The sequence below is a fragment of the Phalacrocorax aristotelis genome, chromosome 9, assembly GCF_949628215.1.
Source record: "Phalacrocorax aristotelis chromosome 9, bGulAri2.1, whole genome shotgun sequence".
In the NCBI taxonomy this organism is placed as follows: Eukaryota; Metazoa; Chordata; class Aves; order Suliformes; family Phalacrocoracidae; genus Phalacrocorax; species Phalacrocorax aristotelis.
In genome coordinates this window covers 29,814,710-29,838,106 of record NC_134284.1, presented here as the reverse complement: position 1 = coordinate 29,838,106, position 23,397 = coordinate 29,814,710, and the positions used below count along the sequence as shown (strand labels likewise).

General features: G+C 42.0%; 1 protein-coding gene across 3 annotated transcripts in view; it reads left to right on the top strand.

The window, feature by feature from the left end:
* BRF1 (BRF1 general transcription factor IIIB subunit) overlaps positions 1–23,397 on the top strand; it is a 175,899-nt gene that overhangs the window by 90,580 nt on the left and 61,922 nt on the right. For all 3 annotated transcript variants that reach the window (XM_075104105.1, XM_075104103.1, XM_075104104.1), the window contains 4 exons: positions 8,177–8,303; positions 9,827–9,866; positions 9,956–10,048; positions 10,752–11,030. In XM_075104105.1, the coding sequence (XP_074960206.1) occupies positions 8,177–8,303; positions 9,827–9,866; positions 9,956–10,048; positions 10,752–11,030 (539 nt within the window). The remainder of the gene's footprint in view (positions 1–8,176; positions 8,304–9,826; positions 9,867–9,955; positions 10,049–10,751; positions 11,031–23,397) is intronic.

Below are 23,397 nucleotides of genomic sequence, written 5' to 3'. Positions count from 1 at the left end.
TGCCCTGACAGCTCTTGAAGTGAAACTGAACAGGAGTCCAGATAATGCTGAAACATCCAACCTGCAGGTTCTGCTGTATGGTTAGATCTAGCTCCCAGCTGCCTACCTGGCTCCTGGGGAAGCACGGACCACTGGAAGTTGGATTTGCTTTCGGTCACAATGGATTTCCATGGCAGAAATCTGCAAGGGAAGGGGCGGCATCGACACAGGGTGCCTTCTCCCCCTGCCTTGCAGAGGCAGCCCGGCAGCACGCAGGGGACAGGGCCATGTTGATCAGTAGCTTGGCTGAGGATGCAGGAGCGATGCTTTTTAAGAAAGCCCTGCTTGGCTTCTTGTTTCAGGAACACCCTTAGGAAGGGTTGGCAGCCCTTATTCTCTAAGCAGGGCACTGTTTCTGATCCTGTGCAGTGCAGCTGAGGCGACTGTAAAAGGGGATTAGATCACCCTGTTGTCCATCAGCTGGAGAGCCCCAAGCCCTACATGTCTATAGTCTGTCACCTCTTTCACTGCTGTGTGCAGGAGGAGCAGCTCGTAGGAGGAGGTTCACAAAAACGTGACGTACCTTCAGGTCATAAAAATGAATGACCTCATCATAAAGGGAATCTATTTTGGAAGGGCAGAGTGACGAAGCATGGCCCATGGACCTTGCCACTCATCTTGGAACCAAGAGTTCCTAATTTAACCATCTGCCTACAAAACATGTATGTTTATTTTTAATATGCATGGATTTTTGGGAAGATCTTGGTGAGAAAACTTTGTAGTTACTTCACAGAGCCTTCTAGCTTTATGTTTTGAAGCACACGATTAAAATGTAAAGCTTGTTACTGTTGTTGAAAGCGAACGTATTAAATATTAATAAATGCACTGATAATTTTATCTCATTTCCAGTCTAATTGAAATTATATTAACTTATATATCACTTTATATATTCAAAATACTGTACAAATATTAACTAATTAGTGAAATTGTTATTTTCTGTGTAATCATCTGTGGAGATAGCAGAAATTAACTTTTAATAAACCCAACCCTTTTATTTAGCTTAATCCTCACATTTGTGCCTGTGTTCAATGCACCTGTCTTCGCTGCTGCCTTTTTGACCTTTACATACTCTGCCCTTTCATCTGTTTATTCACCTATTGCATACTTTCTCTGCATACTAAATTCTGTCTTATCTGCAGTGAGAATAATTTTTGTGATATTTGTCCATTGTGCATTATCTAATACTGTGCGTCCCTTACGCCTGTTTGAAGATCTTAGGCACTGCTTCAATAGAAATAGAAAAAGAGTCAGCTTATCTTTGTTAACACTTGCATTTTACTTCTTTGGCTTACTCTCTTTATCTTTAAATTGAGCTGCTTTTTATATAAAAATATTTCTTCTCAGTTCCATAAAGTACTGTCCATTAAAAAACCTATTTGTGATGAACTTCAGAAGAAGTAGAGCTTCATTTAGAAGGAACTGGAATGAAAGGCCAGAATGGGTTTAAAGCGCTCATTTGTGAGGTGAATGTTTTTTCTCACAACATTTTTGGTGACAGAAGGCAAGACTTGCACAAAGAAACTCCGTTTACCAGGCTGGGTGGAGGTGCTGCAGGGACTTTCATAAATGGGGTCCTTTGCTCATATCCTGGGGACCCAGCCGCAGCTCTTCCAATGACTGCATTGGTAATTTTCTGGAAAAATTAAAGATTCATGCACAGGGATAAATGTATTGCCTGCAGCTTTTCTTATTTTCATTTCTGCAGTATGTAGCTCACATAAACTTCATGTCCAAGCTCCCGGTGCAGTCTCAAGCCAGGTAGGCTTCTGTGAGCGCAGGCAATGCGAGGAGCAGGTTGATGCGTGAGTCCAGAGTCAAGATGGGAAGAGAAGGTAGCAGGGATGCTTGTAGCTGTGAGGTTATGTTTTCCAGAATGCCAAAGCCAAATCCAGGCCAGGACTGAAGGGAAAGGCACGAAGAAGTCTGCTTGGCTGTGATCCAAGTAAAGCTGTGCTAAAATCCTGTGAAAAGTATCTGATTAATTAAGTGAGAGCTGTTTACCTAAGGTACTTGAGCGTGGAGGAAGGTAGAGGACGCTCAGTCCGTCAGTTGTGTAAGTGCTCTTGGCTGAAGCGAGGTATGGAGAGAAGCTTTCAGAGAACTGGGCAAGTTACTTCATGTAATGGAGCTTGTGGTGGTGCCCACTCTGGTCTCAGATCAGCAGCCATGGAGCTCCTTCACTGGCCACTGTTGTGATAAGCTAAGAAATAAATTGAGAAATATTTTATGTCTCCAGTTAAATAATTTTAAGTGGCTTATAGATGATTTGTAGAAATCTCTATAGTATGGCGAGTAAAATACAGCTTGATCCACGCGGGTTGGTATTGCATACCTTTGTAAGTTGGATTGTCTGTTTTAATGAAAAAAGGTTTTCTTCTTGAGGAATCCAATTTCACAGGCAGTGTTCCTTTTTATAAATCTGGCTTCTCTACAGCTAGTAAGCTAATACATTAATTAGATTCCTAATATATTTTAGTACTTCATACTTCTTTAAAAAATGCAATTTCAAAATTATTTGGTGTCTGTTACTTTTAATACAATAATTAACTTATTATTACTAACTCAAGCTTAGGTCTTGTAAACAGTTTTCTCTGTGTTTGACTTTTCTCATTTGAGCGGCTGTTAAGAAATTAAGCAGCACGCCGTTTTTCTTTTCCAGGAGATCACAGAGTGTTTTTGACAGACCACAGCAGAGGAACCATGCTAATGAAGCAAAATTTTAAGGAATGCTAAAGCATTTTGTTTTTTTAGCATGGTGTGAACACTTGAATCGGGTAAAAAAAAACAAGGACAAAAACTTCCAGGTGGTTTAGACTGGTGCACTTCTGAGATGGCCAGGGGAATCTGTCAGTGGGATTATTGGTGGGCAAACTGTGCGCACGAGTGTCAACCCGAGTTAACAGCATGTGTAACCATTTGCAGAATCAGGGCTTTAAAATCTATGCTAACGAATTTGTGATAATTTAAATCTCTGTTTTGGTGTGAGCAAGTAAAAGCAACTAGTTCTAAAGGGTGCTTTTATTTAGTACAATAAATCTTTCAAGGTACCCGTTCTTTAATACTTAGAAAAAACAACAGGGAGTTGCCAGCAAACAAGTACCCTAAATTATCAGTCACCAGTTAATTTGCAGTAAATGACTGTGTGTGTATGCTCTTAGTCTGTCACAAAAAGAAGTGAAACGTATTAATGTAGTACACCATGCAAGTTGTTTAAGTGAAAATATTTCTCTTTACAGTTGCATTGGGCCAGGAACAGAGACTAATTTAGCACCGCCCAGGTGATAAGTTGTGAGTTGTAAAACCACAGTAACTGGATCGCCTCTAATTTTGTCCTTACCTTTAGTAAGGAGGTACTCATTCATACAGGCTTTGAAAATACCTTTTTTATATTGCTGCAAGCACATATAAAATTATATCTACATACAGTGATTAAATATAAGGAGATTTCACTTCTGTGTGTATACATACTGGTGGATACTGGAAAACTTTTTTTCATGCCACATAGGAAGCATTTAATAACTATTTCTCATACATGTTCTCTAGTAAGTATCACTTTTAGGGTATGTGTTTACATACTTCCACAAATAGTTCATGCATAAACATTGTGTGGCTTGGAAAAAAAAGGGAAGGATGATGCAATAGACTATTAAATCTGTAGTGTAAAAATAGCGAGGGTTTGCCACATCAGTGCGAATTCTGAACTGCTTTCCTATGAGTGAGTGCATAGGTTGAGAGTGGTAGGCAGCGCTGATGAACGTTAAAACAGTGGGGATATACTGCAGTATTTTGGTAATTCACTATGATACAAAAGTAAATCCCTTACTCTTCCAGAGTTTGCAAATGTTGGATTTGTAAAATCACCTGATCTATTACTAGAATATTTGTAATTGATATGACAGTTAAGATTATGTAGATATCATGTAGGTTATTGCTTAGGGTTTTAATTATATTGTTGATTTGGAAAAAATCTGGGGAGTACCACCACCGGCTTATCTTGCAGTAAAGGTTTTTTTTTCATCTATTTCTGCTAACAATATGTCAGTATTCAGCTTAGTACTTTTTTTAATCCATCAATAAAATATTTTAAGTACTTTAAAAAGACCTCTCACAACAGGTAATCTAAAGGCTGCCTGCTGAGGCTAAATTTCATGCTCACTCTTTATAAAAACAATTATCTCTGAGGTTATAATTTGTTTGCCCTTCAGTATAGAGGCCCAGCTCAAGATACCTCTGCTTTATGCTGCCTGCTTTCTAGAGCTAGGTGCCGATTGTGTGTACGCAGGAGGACACTGTGGCTTTTCCTGAATGGTCTCTGCTTAGAAGTCCCTCTTGGACTTTGAACTTGGACTCCTGAAACATCTGTGAGTTGGACTCCAGAAGACCTTGTTCTTTTACGTGATTTGAGGCGCCCCACTGCTGCAGAATTTCGATTTAACATTAAAACTGAGCAGCTAGCTGCACGGATAAGTCTTTTTTTTTTCCTTAGCTCTAGACTGGATTCATATGTCTTCACTGGATGGTATCCTTGAAACAAAACAAAGTCAGAAAAACATTGCTCATAACTTCAAAATGACTGACCCATTTTCCCTTATTGGGAGATAAATTAAGTGTGAACAGAATTGGTTTACTGTTCTGTGCACAGAAGGGCTTTATCAGAAAACGAGGTGTGGTTTTGTCCATAAACGGATCGAACAAAAGCTGTGGAAATTTTTCTTTGAAAAAATAGGGTTGTGGTTAGGGCAGATGACACCAAGCTCTGGGAAAACTTTTCTCCCAAAGGAATTTGCCTGAAAGAGTTTGCTGTGAGAAACTAAAAGGGGAGGGTTTATACTGGAAGTTAAATCTTAGCCTGAGCTGTAGTGGTTGCCTCTGAGTTGACTATAAATAGAAAACACTTGTCTGCCAAATTTCAATTTTTAGAGCCCTTTTGAATCCATGCCAAGGAAATAATATCTTAATTTGTATATCTGTTTGTTTTCCTCTTTCTGTGCGTAACTTGAAATGGCAACTCTTATTAGATTTTTTCAGATAAACAAAAATGCAGAATTATCTTGGATATCATTTTTATGTGGAACTTAAAAAATAGCCCATAGCTATTTCTTTTTTTTCATGAGGGCACTCCCTCGCCCCTGAAGTTATTGTGCTTATAATTAAGGTTGCGTCACTTTTTCTTAGCTGCCAAACTAATGGTACCTTGTTTCATGTGGTGTAGACGGCTGCGTGCATCAGTTTGTTGCCTTGGTGGCATGTGTCCAAACACTGGATAAAATTAAAGAAATGTTTAAAAATATGTAGACAGGATATCAGCCCGTGTAAAATGTTGAGGCAGGCGAGTAGTTGGCAAATGCAGGTATTTATTTATATCAAGTTAAAGGAGAAAATGTTGAGTGAACAGCTCGCTCTCCCACAGAGATGATGCTCAAGCTGTGATCCTGACCATCAGGGATGGTTCTTCATTTCAGGAGGAAGGCTGGAGCCTTGTGGTTAAGATTCACAAGAAGTAAAGAAATAATGTGCCGCTCTGACTTTGGGCTTGCCACGGGGCTGTGCCTACACCGTCATGCTGGCAGCCCTCACCGCCCGGAGGTGAGCCCTCACCCCGTTTGGCTTGGATCAGGACTGAGGAAGAGGAGGACATGGGCATGGGACTGGATGCTGGTGGCCGGGTCAGATGGTCAAACCACACTGTGCTGTGGGTTTGAGCTCCTTGGTAGCACCATCAGCAAACACAACGTAGCTCTGCCCTGTCCTAGTGCAGATGCACTGAAGGTCCTGGGGGAGACCCATGCTGCTGTTTCAGCTCAGGGCTGAAGCTGGCGCTTGAGGCGAAGGTCTGCCAGCTGCCGGCACGTTGGCTCACCCATGGGCCGGCGTCTGACGAGTGCAGGGTACATGTTGTGAGTCAAACGACACCAGACAAGGAGAGGGACAGACGGAGCCTCAGGTGTCCGCAAGAAGATGTGCATGGGGTTAAGTGCTGAAACCCAAGCGTGGTCATCTTGCCCCCAACCTTGCTTCATGAGCGACTGGTTTTGCTACTGGTGTTTTTTCTAACCTGCTCCGCGTGCCTGGAGGGGTTGCTGTTTTGGCTGGGCTCTGGGTCTGGCTGCTCATCTCAAACTCAGAGCAAGTGTGGGGTAAACAAACTGGGCATCTTTGCCAAAGTGCGTGTTGGCTTTTTACAGTGGGAGGAGAATAACATTTTAACTAGGCGAGGCTAGTTGGGAAGCAAAGTCGTGCTGAAGTGGGACTATCTGTGAGCACATGATTCACACGTGGAGAGATGGGTGACTCTAATTTAGTGATGGTGGCTGGGAAGATCCGTGCTTCTAAAGTGATGCATGGATTTGGCATTAAATGAATCCTAAATTTAAAAAATAATAACAATGCCTGGCCAGTTTTTTTCTCTAGCTTGATAGATGAGGCTCCCTCCTGGAAGGTGGGTGATGCATGCTGGAAGCCTGTTAATGCTGAGAAAGATTTCTAGCCTATTAATTAAAAGCTGAGTGCTGCTGCTGCCAACAGCATCCTCCTCTCCTTTCTAATTTGATCTGAAAGAGAGGAGGAGGGAGCGGTCCCTGGTAGAGGGAAAGTTTTGGGCTGTCAGTCACTCTCAAATAGCTAATTTGGCTACTTTGTAGAGATGCCTGAACTTCAAAAGTGAGACTGGGTTTCAGAAGCTTTCTTCTCCTCAGCAGCACTAATTCTGGCCGGCAGAGCCGTGCGTGGGCTCAGCACGCTGCTCGCTGTTGGGGTGACGTAGAACTGCCCGGCTCTCCCTGTGCATTTCAGGGCACGAGATGATGCGTGTGGCCTGTGGGCTGTGCTCCGGCAGCGGCGTACCTGCAGGCAAAGTGTCCTGAAGTTACAGCCTGCCTTCGTCCCTCTGTATGGGCTGTCTTGCTCCTCACTTTATAAAAAAAGAAATACAGGTACTTGTAAGGACATGGGGAGAGAGTGTGGCCCTGTGCTCGTGCCTTTGACACTGGAGTTGGTTGGAAACTGAATTTCCGTCCTAGAGACGATTCCTTCTTCGGAAGGAGTTTTGTTGCAATCGGAGGTAAAAGAGAAAAACACGACTGTGTTTTGGGGGAGAAATGCTGAAGGGTCCTGTGCTGGGAGTACTGAATCACTGTTTTTAGTTTCCTAGCTTTGCAGATGGAAGCTGTTGTCAGCTTTGCTTCCTCTGGAAGATGGGAATATTCCAGTGAAGCAGCTGCAGGCCCATCGTTGCCGTTTTCCCATGGAAAATGTTGATATTATTAAAAGGGCACTTTCTGTCAGAAAAGCATTCTGCCAGACGTTTCCTGACCTGGCTTTGTACTTAACCTTTTGTCTCGTTTTCTCCATCTGTAAAATGGATGTGCTCATTCTCAACCACCTGTAAAAAATGCTGAAATCTGTGGATGAAGTTATGACAATGTGGTCTCATTTAAGATTCAGTTCCTTTGAAAGATTCAGCTGCTTTCATGGCAGTTCCCCATGGAGCTAGTCCCATCTCTCACATAGGTAGGAGCTTCTAAAATGCGAACGTTAAACAAATGCAAAGTATATTATTGTAAAATTACATGCATTCATCTATTCCATCTGTGCAATGCGCAGACGATCCCTTTATTTTACTACTGCTTCTGTGTGTCCTGGGATGATTGCTTCTCGTCCCTCTTCCAGTCATGTTACTTTAATGTTTGCTTTGCATAAATTAATCATGCTAACGTATCAGCGATATTTTTGAGCGTACTCCTAAACCGTGGTGGCAGATATTTTAGTTTGGGAATCTGTTTTGTTGTTGATAACAAAAGCAATGAGATGGGAGGAATGAGCTGTGTTTCTCATCTCACTTTTGTCAGTCTATACTTAATTGACCGTAGCGGCTGCAGTATTTCTGTTCAGTCTTTGTTCATCGAAAAAGAGTGTGTTACATACTCTAATAAATCAAAAGCTAATTTGTGATATGAAAAGATACTTTCTTTGCAGCAGATGAAACAATTAGTATCACTTCAGTTTTAATGTATTCTGCATTTGAGCCAGAGTTTCTAAGGATGACATGTTTATTCTGTAACTTAGCAGTTTAACAGATTTTGTTACTTTTAAAGAAGTTCTTAAAGTTGTTATGGTAATGTACTGTATGCTTTGGTAGGTTGACAGAGTTTGAAGATACACCAACAAGTCAGCTAACCATAGATGAATTTATGAAGATTGACTTGGAAGAAGAATGCGATCCTCCTTCATTTACAGCCGGTCAAAAAAAATTGAAGATACAGCAGGTTAATTCTGAATCGGATGTTCTCTGTATTTCTGTCCTCTCTCCTTCCTCTCTATATTCCTTTTTGAACCAGTTAGTAATGAATCCTAACTGACCAGCCTTTGATAGGGGTTAGTTATATTTATTTTGAGGTTCTTAAGAGAAAGGTGAGCATTAGTGCATATGATACCCATTAATTCAAGGATATTTTTTTGTTTTACTGGCAAAGGGATAGCTTCCTAGTTTAAAAAAAAAAAAAAAAGGGTTTCTCCTATATAATTTTTGCTCCCTCCTCCAGAGAGTCATGCTCTTTCAGATATGTAGCTTCAAATGTAGCTTTAAACATCCCCTGATGAGGGATCGAAGTATGTACTGTCTTAGCCAGCCACTGCGGGAAGTAGAGAGGCACTGCTCTTGTTAGTGCAGATCAGGATGTCTGGGTGGCCGAGTAAACGAGCACCAGCTGAGCTTCCATGGTTTGCAGGATACCAGTGTTTGGTGCTTAGCCCACGACTGCTGTAGTGTAGACAAGGGCTCCGCACACTCTGCCCAGACGCTCCCCCATTTGCAAGCTGATGAAGTTATCTCCTTTATGCTTGCTTTCCTGCTGCGTGTGTTTCCCTTCTTGTGCCCTGACCTTCTACGAAACCAGTGAATCTTTTTGTCCTTACAAAACTGGAGGCTCTTGTGTGACAAGTTAAGCTGAGCTTGTGGTGTGGAGGTCTTGCATAGGTGTCCTAATGTCTGCACTTCTCTTTTATGGGCTGTATGCACTCTTCCACCCTGGTCAGCAAGGATCTGGGTTGCGAAGGTGTAAGCTTTGTCATTGGATCAGAAACTGCACTTTTTTTACGGTGATACCCATGGTCAGGAGAAGTACCATTACATGTAATTTTTTTTTTTTAACTCACGTGAAAACAATAACCCTGTTGCTTTAATTAGACTGCTGGTTTTTTGTGTGGTACAGCACCTGCTTCCACAGAGTTTAGTTCTCATTTCTTTACGAAGCATGAACTAAAGCTGACACCAGAGGAGATTTTACTACCACTGTTACCAAATCTTGCACTATTAGTTTTTCAGGGTTTTTTGTTTTTACTGCTCTAAATATGCTATCATTTAAATCACTGTCACTGTACTTGGGATGTTCTCAAGAGCCTGGAAGGTGCTGTAGGTCAGTACGTCACTCTGCCATCGCCCGCGTGCTGTGTCTGGCCCGGGCAGTGCAATTTCAGCACTGTCCTTGCGCTTGCTCACATCTACTGGCACAGTCATGCTGAAGAATGGGGCCTTTTATTCACAGCTTGCCAGAGTGAAGGTTCCTTCTGAAGTATAGAGATGGGTGAGAGAACATTCAAAATTGGTCAATATTTTGAAACTTGTCTGTCTGACCTGTCTGACACTATAAAGTAATTTGTGTTAGGATTCAAGACATGCTTATTGCTTTTAAAATACCCTATGATTCTGTGTCTCTACATACAGTTCACAAACGGTACAAAGTTGGGTTTTTTAGTAATTTCATGTTTATTTTGTTTGCTTTCATTTCAGCTTGAGAAGGCATTATCAAAAAAGCTGGAGGATTTTGAAGGTATAAGTTGTGTTTAATGTAACATATCACTCATTTGTTCAAAATTACATCAATGATTGCTGAGTTTTATTTTTATTTCAACACCGCAGGTGAAATATCGAGCTATCAAGATGAAATAGAGATTGAATTAGAAAACAGTAGACCGAAAGCAAAAGGCGTATTTGCAAATTTCACTAAAGATGGTAAGCCTATGAAGAGTTGTGAATAGTTAAATAATAACGGGTTCAGATCCTGCAGGCAGCCTTAAGTGTATGAACTTTACTGTGATAAATGTGATCATATATATATGCTTGCACAGTACAAGATCTCTATTGCATTGGGGTTCTCTCTGCCAGTTAGTTGGTTCAAATATCAGCCTTCAGAGCGACTACATTGTTCATTACAATGACAGTTCATTAATGTTTTCAGTTGTTTTTTTTTTTTCCTGGTGTAATACAAGCTTGCCACTGGCACCTGAGAATGTTCCTATTCATCACTGAAAGAGCAGAGGACCAGTATCTAGACCCTACTGTCACTGAATCCCCCAGTTGACTAAGCGATACGGAAGGGCGTTGTGCAGGTTGAACATGCTATTTTTTGTTTGTAATTATACCAGTAAGTAGCTGCCTTCTCTGGCAAAGCCCTTTTACCTGCCATAATTTGATAGCACAATACTTCTATATTAAATGATGACTGTATTCACAAAAATACATATTAATAGCCAAGGTAATGAATTTGAAGAGCATCTGGAAACTCCATGTATTCATACATTGTACTAAAATATTGTGTATTTCTTCTACAGATTTTCTCTAAAGATTTTTATTCTTCAAGTGAGCACCTCTCTATATAGTTTCTTTAACACACGGTATGCACTGATCCGTTGGGTGGTTTTTTTTCCCCTTACAGATTCTATAGAAGATAATACCTGCAGCGTACTTGGAGAGGAGGAGGCAGAAGATGAGGAACTGGAAGCAGCTGCTAATCACTTAAACAAGGACTTTTATAATGAACTTCATGAGAAGGACAGGGTAGAAAAAAATGAAGATGGGGAATGCAGAAATGGAAATGAAGCTCTTGTAAGACCGCCTGCACTGGAATCTTTGCTCGGCCCACTCCCCACTGCAGCTAGTCTTGGCATAACAGAGTCCATAAAAGAGTGCATATCCGCGAAGGACCGAGAGCCTGGTGAGTAGCAGATCAGTTCAGCCCAGAGTGGAAACTGGACCCATGCAGCCAGCTGTGGGTTTGTTGTGTAATTTCCATGTATCTTGATGGTTGCTGTAGTAGCAATTCTATCAATCACTGTGACATGGAAGTACAGGAGCTGTGAGGCTGGATGAGACCAGTGGTCTTGGTCGTTGATGTTGTTCATTAGTATCTGCTCCTCAGAAAGCTGCAGGAGAATCTGGAGTGCCTAATTATTTTCTGAAGCCTGAGAACATGTATCTCTTAGTCAAGTAGTTTTGCAGTCATTTGATAGCTGATGGGCATATTTCAAGCCATGCAGTCTCAATTAGGAAATTGGAGGAAGCGGATTCCTGCAAATATGACTGGGAATTAAAACCCAAGTATGAGAATTTTAGATCAAGGCAGACTTTCTCATGAGACGTTTTACTGGAGTCAAATATGATGCAGTCTGTATGGCTGACTGAGAATCTTTGCAAATGGCAAATATTTAATATGTTTGTAATAGGAAATAACTGGTTGTATGCTTTTATCTTTGATGCAGACTTTGGTGTGTGTTTTGGTGGTTTTGCTCTGTTTTTCTTAAAACTCCCAGATCTATCTGTATCATACAGCTCTTTATAGTACAGTGGGAGCAGGACTGATCAACTAAGGAAGCCAGTTTTGCCAGAGTCATTAAGGCAGACGGCTCTGCAAACAGCCAGTCACCCAGACAGGTTTATTTGCTTTTTCTTATGTGTGCTTGAGCTTTATGGAGATGGCATTTTTTAAAATTCCTTTTGCATCTTAATGGCTCTGAGAATGGAACATATCTAAAGGGCATTTTATTCTTTTCTTTATCGCAGTTAATTTTTCCATTGTAAGACACACCTGTCCGAATCTGTTTTGTCAGCTTACTTGGGGGTCGATGCAGTAGAACATTTTGTTATCCAAACTGTTCTTCTGATGCTCATTTCTGTTCAACAGTACCTACTTATAATAAGGTACTTCCTGCCTCAATAGGTGAACTGAATGCATTCAGATTCTTATTGCGTTAGTCCCAGAAATGTAGCAGGATGATTGCAGATTTATATTTTGCACAAGTAAAATCATACAGAAATAGCTGAGTGGGTTTGGTTTTGTTTTAATTATGGTTAAGAAAATGGATGGCTCGTGGCTCATCTTTCTCCTGGAAATCAGCAGTTTGTGTTGAAGAGAGGTCAGCAATGGCTAGGAGCTGTTGTTGTCTGGCTAGCCAATGACCTGTAAAAATGATTTCCCGGTGATGGACATTTCTCAGCTGGCATTGCTATTGACCGTTTTAATGGACAGGCTGAGGACTGAGTTTAAAGATGGAACTAAGCTGGTATAGCCAGGTATGTTGCTCTGAGTCAGGCTTCAGGCAGGAAGGCGCAGGAGAGTGCATAGCTGCTCATGCTATGGCTTGTCTGCATTTGTGCTTTGTTTTCTTTCAAAAGTGGAGGACGTGCCAAATGAACTGAATTTCAAAACCAAATACGTTTCAGTGTGTTCCTTCTCTTTTAATTCTCATTCTCTTTTAATGGATCTGAGAAATCATTGCAGGTGTTTGAACAGGTACTTATTTTCTTATATGTGCTGTGAAGCTCATACGCTGAATTACTGTTTTGGTTGTATTTTGATTGTAGATCCTGCCCCAAACTTTTTTTTTTTTCAGTGACTCTGATAATTTATTTTAATCATTTAAAAGTTTCATGTGAAGTCAGATTAATTTTGTCTGTGTCTGTACTGCTGGGTAGTCATGCTGGAGTGCAGTCCCCCATCTCCGAGCCCTTGCCTGCATGGTGGGGTGGATCACAGGGCGCATGTGCATCATTCTCCTGAGGACGTGGTTTCCTTCGGGAAGTCATTTAGGTTCAGGAGCAGTAACGGAGCCTTGATGTGTTTTGGGTGATTGGGAACCAGGTCTGGTAGACATCCTAGGAGGTACACCTGGCTTACAGTTGGCATGTTATTACACAAAATAAAGAAAACTTCTTGTTGTCTCCCGTTGGTCACCTGTGCGTCTTAGCTCCGAACCCAATGAAAACCATTGTAGATGTTTCTGTCACCTCAGGCAATGATGTCTTGAGTTCTGCCTCATAGCTCTGACCTCGGTTCTGGGGAAGGTTATGGAACAGATCATCTTGAGTGCCATCACGTGGCATGTACAGGACAACCAGGTGATCAGGCCCAGTCAGCATGGGTTTATGAAAGGCAAGTCCTGTTTGACTAATCTGACCTGCTTCTATGACAAAGTGCCCCCTTTAGTGGATGAGGGAAAGGCTGTGGATGTTGTCTATCTAGACTTTATTGAAGCCTTTGACACCGTTTCCCACAGCATTCTCTTCGAGAAACTGGCTGCTCATGTCTTGGATGGGCGTACTGTTTGCTGGGTAAAAACCTGGCTGGATGGCCGGGCCCAGGGTTGTGGTGAATGGAGTTAAATCTAGTTGACGACTTGTCACAAGTGGTGTTCCCCAGGGCTCAGTATTGGTGCCAGTTCTGTTTAATATCTTTATCAATGATCTGGATGAACGGATTGAGTGCACTCTCAGTAAGTTTGCAGATGACACCAAGTTGGGCAGGAGTGTCAATCTCTTCAAGGGTAGGAAGGCTCTACAGAGGCACCTGGACAGGCTGGATCGATGGGCCAAGGCCAATTTTATGAGGTTTAACAAGGCCCAGTGTTGGGTCCTGCACTTTAATCACAACAATCCCATGCAACGCTACAGGCTTGGGGAAGAGTGGCTGAAAAGCTACTCGGCGGAGAAGGACCTGAGGTTGCTGATTGACAGCCACCTGAACATGAGCCAGCAGTGTGCCCAGGTGGCCAAGAGGGCCAACAGCATCTGGCCTTGTATCAGGAATAGTGTAGCCAGCAGGAGCAGGGCAGTGATCGTGCCCCTGTGCTCAGCACTGGTGAGGCCGCACCTTGAATGCTGTGTTCAGTTTTGGGCCCCTCAGAACAAGAAGGACATGGAGGTGCTGGAGGGTGTCCAGAGAAGGGCAACGAAGATGGTGAAGGGTCCAGGACACAAGTCTGATGAGGAGCAGCTGAGGGAGCTGGGGTTGTTTAGCCTGGAGAAGAGGAGGCTGAGGGGAGACCTTATCGCTCTCTGCAACTACCTGACAGGAGGTTGTAGAGAGGTGGGTGTTGGTCTTTTCTCCCAAGTGAGAAGTGATAGGACAAGAGGAAATGGCCTCAAGTTGCATCAGGGGAGGTTTAGACTGGATATTAGGAAAAATTTCTTCATTGAAAGGGTTGTCAAGCATTGGAAAAGGCTGCCCAGGGAGGTGGTTGAGTCACCACTCCTGGAGGTATTTAAAAGACGTTTGGATGTGGTGCTTAGGGACGTGGTTTAGTGGTGGGCTTGGCGGTGCTAGGTTAATGGTTGGACATGATCTTCAAGGTTTTTTCCAACCTAAATGATTATATGATTTTGTGATTCTACGACTATGAAATCTGGGATAGGTTTGTACCTGGAGGTAGTATCTTCTTCTATCAGACCAACTCGTATAGTTGTAAAAATGAGACAATTTCCAGGTTTCTGGGCCCTTCTTCAAGACTGAAAAAGAAGCGGCAGTTTTCAAAACTAAATACAGGATGAGAGCAGTTGCTCAGAGCTTAATCTGAGATGGCACAATTATAGATCATCTTGAAACAAAAGTCGTTGGTACCTGTGGAGGAAGGAGGAAAAGATAATAAAATTTCCTGCAGTTATCCTGTGTATTTGAATTTAGTTTAGTGTAATTTATATTGTGAATCTCAGCTGGCCATAGGTTTGCTATGGTATTTCATGTTCCAACACCTAAGTCCATTGGAAAAGGGAGAGAGTCATCATAACATTTCACCCTTAAGGTGACATTTTGGTCCTTCTCCACAGCTGTGTAAGTCATAAATCAGGAACCTTTCCCTTCCCTCAGCCCTCTCCAACCCTGAGTCATCTTCCATTGTGTGGACCATCCGGGTCAGGTTGGGCTGGAGACCTTAGTTGAGTGATTTTGTATCTCCTGCTGGGCTCCACATGTTGTTGGATGGGTGTATTATGTCCAGTCAGTGCAGTGGTTGGAAATAGCGTGCCTGGTGCTACGTGGCGAGGATTCCCAGGAAACTCTCGTGGTGGTACACTGCATGGTTGGGCAGGTGGCTATTAAATAGGAGCTCAGCAAGCAGGTGCAATATGTGCAAAGTTTGGCCTCCTTAAATGCAGGCTATCTCCTCTCCTCTCTGTAATGATCTCTGTTCCTCAAAAAAACCTGCTTTAGGTACCTTCTAGAAAGTCTTTTCATGTGGCTTTTGCATGTGGTAATTCAGTTTATAATTGCCTGTATCAGCTGCTTTGGGAAATCTTCCACCTTTGTGCTACAGCAACAGCAGAAAGTTTCTCACAAACTGCTTATGCAGATAAGACTTAGGTGCAGAGCTGAGTGTTAAGAAAAATTTAGTGTTTTTTTGCTCCACTTACAATTGGCATTTGAGCAGTGTGAGCTTGTCTATATGAATGTTTTATGGAAAGCATAGTATTTTAGCAAATTTGCATTACAAAGAGAGTATGTAAGGTACCGGGTTAATGAGTCTGAGGCAGTAAAGTGCTTAGAATAAACACTACATTTGACTGTTGGTTTTTTTTTCCTACAAAGTGTATTAATTTGCAGAGACATTTAAGCTGAAACCTGTTTGAGGCTTTGCAAATGGATTCTTTCTTATTCTTCATGATAAAAGTGCTTTGTAGTGAGATCTCAGTTTTAGAGATGGGGATTGGGTACATCTGTCTGTCCATTTTCCCAGTCGTGCAGCATCCCAGCATCCCCTCCACGCTCTACACAGTTTTTCTGATTCTGCAGTTCCTCAGAATAGGGTACTGTTTCCTTTAGGAGACTGCCACAGTCAAATACCATGAACTTAGTTCTCAAGAAATACATTCTGTGGTATAAGATTTCCCTTTGCAATTTATTTTATGACCCTTTTATACCACTTCAAATGATTTATCATCTTTCATGGTGTTTCTGTCCTTCTGATGTTTGCTGGCTGTCACCCTGTCCTTCCCATGTCACGCTGCTGGGCTCTGCACTGCTGGTTCATCTCTTCTTGCTACATAAATCAAAAGTTGTGAACTTAATTCTGGCCAGGGTTAAAAGTGAGGAAGGTCTGATAATAACAGAGATAAAGGCAAAATGCAGGGTGTAAGTTGCCAACTGACTTTATATAACTCTCCTTCATAATCTAGGTAGTGTTTGAGACCTGATTTAGTTTTTGTTTTGAATCAAAATTCACATGCAGTCATTTAGGGCAGTAGTTTCAAATAATGTGTGTGAAGTGGGTGGTAACATGCTCCTGCACGTCCTCATGAAAGTAAGCGGCTTTTGCAGTGTGAAATCACCATGCATGTACCATCTTGTGCTTGGTTAGGCACTCAGCTAACTGCATTCACTGCTAATTTCACAAAGAATACATGAGAAACATTTTGTGCTTGTTCATAATTAATAGTTTGCTCATTTATTGCTCCTTGTATTTATGCCTCCATTACTGCTGCAGGCATAATCTGACACGGGCTGAGGTCAAAAGATGTTGCCATTGATTTCTGTGGGTGTTAAAGACCCTATGCAGACAGTGTTCATTGATCGAATAGTTGTTGTCCCTGTGTACCAGTGCTTTTCAGCTTCTTACTCAAAGAGGATGTGAAAAGTGGCTAAAGATGAAGTTATATGGGACAGGGATGGGCTCATCCTCCAGAGTCTTACTCTTTTTCCTCCAGACTTCATCCCCCTCACCCTACCAGCTGTCAGCTCACACTTCATCCTGGCCCTGGGGCTCACCCAATCCCTCCATGAGCAGACTCAGCTCCCTAACCCAGTAAGAAAGAACACATGCTTTCATGATCCCCCCCCCCCCCCCCCTTTTTTTTTTCTTTGGCAGCAACAGACAACCAGTGCCAGCAGCACTGCTGGCAGGGCAGTTTGCAGAAATTTGGACATTTCTAGCAGGGTCTGAGCTGCCGTGGAAGGATGCTTAAGGGCCCACAGGCTGCAGACGGCTGGAGAACAGCTGTTGGCAGCACGTGTGCCAAGGAGGGTTGATCACCCCAGCCCGGAGCCCCAGCCCGGATTGCTGCATGGCAGGGGGCAGGCTCACTGCTCTTGCCATTGCTGCTGCATCAACGGATGGGTGTTCACCTCCTCTGTGTGCTGGCTGCTTTTTCTAGCATCCTCCTTTCTTTCTCAGATTTTGTCTGATTACATCAGTGCCAACTGTTTGAAAATATAGAAATGTATATGTGCATATAAAAGTATACAAAAAGATATAATCAGTAATTAGAGAGAATGTTATGAAGCTCTATTAAATCATAATTACTGCATACAAGACAAATAAAGCTGCTGAGTTTAGCGCTAATTGTGTTACTTATGCAAAGTACACTTGGTCATCAGTGTAAGCATGTATGTCCCCATCCTGATCGCTCTTCTTCTGGCTCTGGCTTCAATGGTGCAGTTGCTTTTGTGGCTTTAAGCCCACCTGTGGAAACAAGCAGCGCGTGTGACCCCCTTGGTGCAACCTTCCTTATGTGATGCCCTTGGAGCACTTCAGGGGTTTGATGTTTGTTCTCCGTGTGCCATTTGCTCTTTTGAAAATACTTTCTGTCACAGGGCTAGCTCTTTCCCAATTTTGAGATCTAAGCGATAAAAACCTTGGTACAAGCTAATCTTTCTAATCTAGCCTCTATATGCCTATGTTTGGCAGTCTTGATAGACTGTATCCCTGATTGAGCCTTCATTATGCTGTTAATGAGATGTGGAGAGCTTGCTGCAGCCAGCATGGTAATAGCAGACCACCAGCTGCTTTGAATGTAGTTTTTTAATACCTGAAGTCTTGGATATGAATTACAGATGACATGATTTTCTTACTTGATCACATCAAGTGATGACATGACTTGAGTATGTCACTCACACGAATGTTGCCTGTGCACGTGTTACTCCAAAATCTGTATACACATTCTTTAATACAGGATCTTTGCATTTCATTAAAGGATAGGAATGCTATAAATTCATTCCATATTGATGCTGTGAGTAACTAGGAAGGTTAAGGGATGAAAAGTATTCATACAGTTCAGCTGAGAGATTTCCAAACAAATCTAGAGAGGAGTTTTGGAGAGAAACCTGCAGTTTGTTAGAGCCATCAGGGGGATAAGTTTGAGTGAAAGCATAAGCTGAACCATGTGAATACATTTTTAGAATATTTGTGGATGTTTTAGGAATTTTCCAAAGGGTTGGTTTATCAATACAGACACTCTTTATAGGAAAATGTTTGTCATTTTTGTCAGAAGTCTTAGTCAAAAAGAACTGCCCCAGAGTAATGGATGCTGTGGCTGGGAGAAGGTCCTGGAGAGTGCTGTTTGGGTTCCTTAGCCAAAGGGAGCAGACCCATCTATTAAACCTTACTTGGCTATGTCCCATGTGAATAAATGCCCTTAGTCCCTGGCTGACCAATCTGGCTGTCCTTTTAGCCTGACTGTTTCAGGGGAAGAAGTCTCTTTATCTCCTCCTTCTTCTCTTTTTTCTTATTTTTTTGTTTCATAAAATTCTGGTCTGGAATGGGAAATGTTTTAAAATCTTGAAAGCTTTTCCAAGCTTGGATTTTTTTTTTGCCTGACTCCTGCCTCATCCTGACTGCTGAGTGGGCAGTGGGCAACGTGTCTTTTCTGTCTTGAATTCTTCCAGTAAAAGCAGGATGGAAAATCAGTTTTCTTTTCCATTTGAGTAGCGTAAAAGCCTTACATTGCTCTTTGATGAGAAGGCTAACCTGCAACGTAAGGCCCCATCCTCCCTTGCTTGAGGGGAACAAAGGCAAAAGAGCATCTTTCTTCTCTCTTGCTGCTTCAGCCGACTGCTGGCTGCAGGCTTTTTGGAGAAGGAGGCAGCAGCAGGGCTGTTTCTCCAGTTCAGACACACGTGGCTGGGAGAAGAGGGTGAACGTGCCAAATGGGGGCCCTGGTGCATCATTCTACGTGTTGATATTGGACATGTGTGTACTGCTGCATCGATACTGCTTTTTAATGGAGCAAGGAGAAACAATCAGCCTGAGCATGTTTTTATACATTGTTTTCCCTTGCATTGAGGGGAAGTCCAGGTCTGCTGTCATTTGCTCTACTTAGGCTTAGGTTTAAGGAGGTGGAAATGTCCAGGACCACAGAGCTGGGCAAGCAGGGAGGAGAAGCTCAGCTGGGGCTTTAGAAATTGTCCTTTTCCCATACCTAAATAGCAGAATTACAAAACCAGTTGTTCCCCAAATACTAAGGGAGGGTTGTGTTTCATGGTTGACTTAGATGCCTCGGCATTTGTAGGCACCAATCTAGGGTTTTCCTTATGCTGAGGCTTCTTTTCAAGGTTTTCTCCTGTCTGTCCTCTCTAGCATCTGAAAAGATGCTGGTTCTCAGTGTGGGAGATACTTTCAGGGGCATTTATAATTGCTCCTGTCTTTCTCAGAGCTGATTCTCAAGGAACCTGTGGAAACATAACCATCTAAGGGATCACTGCCCCACTCCTAAATCTTGTTTGAAATAGGTTGCAGGTTAAAAGAAGACTTTGGGGGGGGTGTTGGGGGATGACGATGCAGATACCCACAGACACACAGGAAACCTAGCTAAAAAAACTGAATAGCTTCTCTGCTAGTATGATATTTGTATGATACTTTTTTTTCTGCACCTGCCAGAATTTGAGCCTGTCAATGCTCGCAGTTACTTGATTAGGTGGCCAGTTTGCAGAAGAAATGGACATTCCTGCCCTGCCCTTCTGCCAGAAAGGAAGAAAAGTCTTTCAACAAAACACTCAGCTGAAAACTGAAGTTGTTCATTGGAGAGATGCAGAAAGTGAAATGCGTGGAGGCTCTGGAGGGGACGTTAAGTTTGCATGGAAAGCTAACTGCTCAGGAGGATGTTATTTCAGCAATTCATCACAGTATCTGAAATGTCAGGAGTGGAGGCCTGGGTTCAGTTCAGGGAGTCTTCACGGTCTCAGTTGTTATTGAGAATAAAGACTTATTAACCTAGGTCAAGGATCCACAAAATGTGCCCTTGGAAGAAGGAAATACAGCGCAGAAAGGCAAGACTTAGCTACTTGGGGTTTAATATGATGGGTAATAAATCCATGTGCAGTGCTGTGGTGGATCCTGACCACTTCACGCTTGTCGTGCATCTTCTGAAAAAGCTAAAATAATCCTCCATTTAGTGCTTTAGTTTCTCATGGTACAGGTTTGGCTGGCAAAGGCAATACCTGCAAACTGAAAATCCACCGAAGTAAACCCTGTAAATGGAGTTGTGCTTCTGCAAGGTTTTAACATTTTTGTGTAGCAGTTTGTTGTTTTGCTTTTGTTCAGTAGCTTTGAATACAGTTTGAAAAATTAGTTTCTATATCCTCTTACAGATTAACTTCATCACACCACTACACACTTCATCTGTTTTGTTTGTTGGTCTGAAATCCATGGGACTGTCATAGTAGTCAAGATAAGCGTGTGTATGCATGGGTTGGACTGCGGCTTGCGTGGATGACCCTTGTAATTAGGGATTTCAGATATGGCACTACAGACTGTTGATGCAAACAGTTCTGAGTTTAGCCTTGCATAATTGAAGCTTGACGTTTTGGGTTTGCTCAATGCTTTCATAACTAAAATGGATGTATTATCCAATAGAGGAATAATAGAAATGTTGACACTGTTGGCAATTAAAAACAGTTTTGGAAACTGAATTTTACTACTCCTGATTGCTTTTGAAATAATTTGGTTTTCAATGTTACTTTAGTATTGGCTTATTTATTAAGTTTTTTTTCTTGTGTGACAATGAGATAATTGTTATTTATTTTTTTCCTGTAAGCAATTATAATCAAAGCAGCCAAATATAGACTCTGCTTTGACCTGGAATCAGAGTGACCTGTCAACATGAGGCTACTGTACTCTTCAGCTTTTCAATTTAATTTTTTTTTTTTCATATGTGCTCACCAGAATGCATTCAGTAGGGCTGAAAAAATTGCATTTAGAGTTTTTGGTGTTCATTAATTACAATGGTGCAAAGCTGTAGAAACTGGCAGATAAGACCAGGTTTGGCTTGGTTATTGAAACAAAAATTTGTGACCTTTTATCTAGGCTTGTGTGGACAGTGTTGGGTCAAGAGTGTCTGAAGTGGCCGGAGGAGATGCCAGCAGGCTGCGTGGGGAGGGGTAGTTGCAAATTAAGGGAGGAATTGCAAGGAGTTGACTCTAGGGACATTTTGCAGCAAAGTTTTGCTAAAAAGAAGCAGAAAATACTTTCTTTTAAAGTCAGCAGTTTAAGGTAAAGCTCAGCTTTCATATTGAAACATATGGGTACACCTAAGATTGTAGAAGTTGTTTTCTGTGGTGAAAGACCTGGTCATTTACAACTGCGTAGCAGAAATAAGGGAATGAATATGAAATAAGACAGAGTAAATAATGCTGTTAAGTAGTACCAGGAAAGAAGTCTGGAGCAAGAAAAAAGGCTCTTGAGATAGGTATAAATGCAGAAGCCAGAAGTAAACAGCTGTACAGAGGGTGGAAGGATACCATTTTTCGGCAAATTCACTACCTAAATGCTGTGGTTGATTTAGTTATGGTGGGGGAGCCACTGTTTGCTCACAGATGGGAAGGAAATAAAACAGTGCTCTGTGACCAAATCGTTAACATTTATATAGGAACAAGGCGAATGACTGATTTTGGAAGTTATGCTTAATGGCCCTTACTAATTTCCTGCTAAAGGTAAAACATGCAAATCCACATTACCATAGAAGTCAGGTATTAAAATGCAGCAACATCCATACCAACATGAAATTGCATCACCAGTGGTGCTATTGTATTCTGTCAATATTTTTCATTAAATAAAGCATACTTAAGTGAGAAGTTGCTTTTCAATAACGTCTCTCTTTGTACATCACACCAGAGTTTTTTGCACTTAGTGGGAGTACTGCTTTCTGTGCTACCACCGTGTCTCGTGGCTCTGTAGCTGCTGCACAACTAACACAAAGCTCCTCTGCTAAGTTCTTCCTCAAGAGCAAAGACAAAATCCCTGTTTTGTACTGCACTGTTTGAATTTGGCCTCCAGCTTTAACTTGGAGCACGTGTGTCGGGATGTGATGTGTTGGTTGAGGTTAAGAAGTGTCTTGCCTTCCTGGCTCATCCCCCTCCTATCTGCTGGCGTTAGTGCACGTGTAGTTGCCTCCCTCACCCGGGTCTGTCAAAAATGTCACAGGCTCGCGCAGCCGGTTTTAATAACAGGGTTGTTTGACAGACATGGGTTAGGAAACAACTCCTTGGCGTTACAGCAGCAGGCGGGAGGGAGGCAGTACCTGCTGCGGAGGGAAGGGACACGGGGCTGAGTTCCTGGGGCCAGAAACCAGCTCCCACAGTTCGGCTGGGGTTGGAGGAGCACCTTAGACCATGTTTTTGCAGCAGCAAAGAACAAGTATATCGGAGGCTGAGAGTGGCATTCCTGCCTGCACTGAGGTATTGGTGCTGGAGAGGTTTTACGATCCATCAGTGAATGGGAATCAGCAATTTCAGAGATGCTGTTGCCCAAGTTAATTTTACATGCAGGGTCTTTGTATGGGGAGTAAGACTGATACTTGAAGTTCAGCTCCAGAAATGCAACACTTACAAATCTGTGAGCAATGAAGTTGTTTGTTTTAATGGGAATGGTTGGGGGGGGGGGGGAAGCGACACATTCAAAAAAGGTACGTGAATTATCTCCTGAAAAAATCCTTTTAAATTTAAAGTTTATTGCTTTATCTTGACTTTCAGAAAGCTCCCATGAAACTTTCTTGCTTTTCAAAGCTTGATAAAAACTCTTGAAGTACTTTGAAACAGAAAATTTAATAGTGAGGCATTTTGAACATGGAACAATGTTTGTGAGCGAGTAATTTCAACAGGTACTAATATGAAACAATGTTGTACTTGAAAGGCTACAATCGGTATATACACACAAACTGGGTAGAATATCACTGGGAGCAATAAAATGTAGGAATTCTTCATATTGCTTTCATTGCGAACAATTTTTATGATATGGCCTGTGAAGCAATTGAAATGCAGAGAGCTGGCGCATCACTAGACTGATAATTCCTCCTGCTACTTACAACTTATTCTTGGTACAGATGTCCCCAATTTTTTCTTTCTATCACATTAAAGTTTCTTGTCTGCTTCAATTTCATGCCTGCCTCAAATGTAGCATTTTTTTAAATTGTCCCTCCGATATTTTTTTCCCCTCTTTAAAAGTTTCCATCAGATGAAATCTAGCTGCTGGTTTTTATCCTAAGGTTTACACTTAAACTTTTAACAAGCTTGTTTTTAAGAACAGTCTTTCCTTGAGAGAGCACTT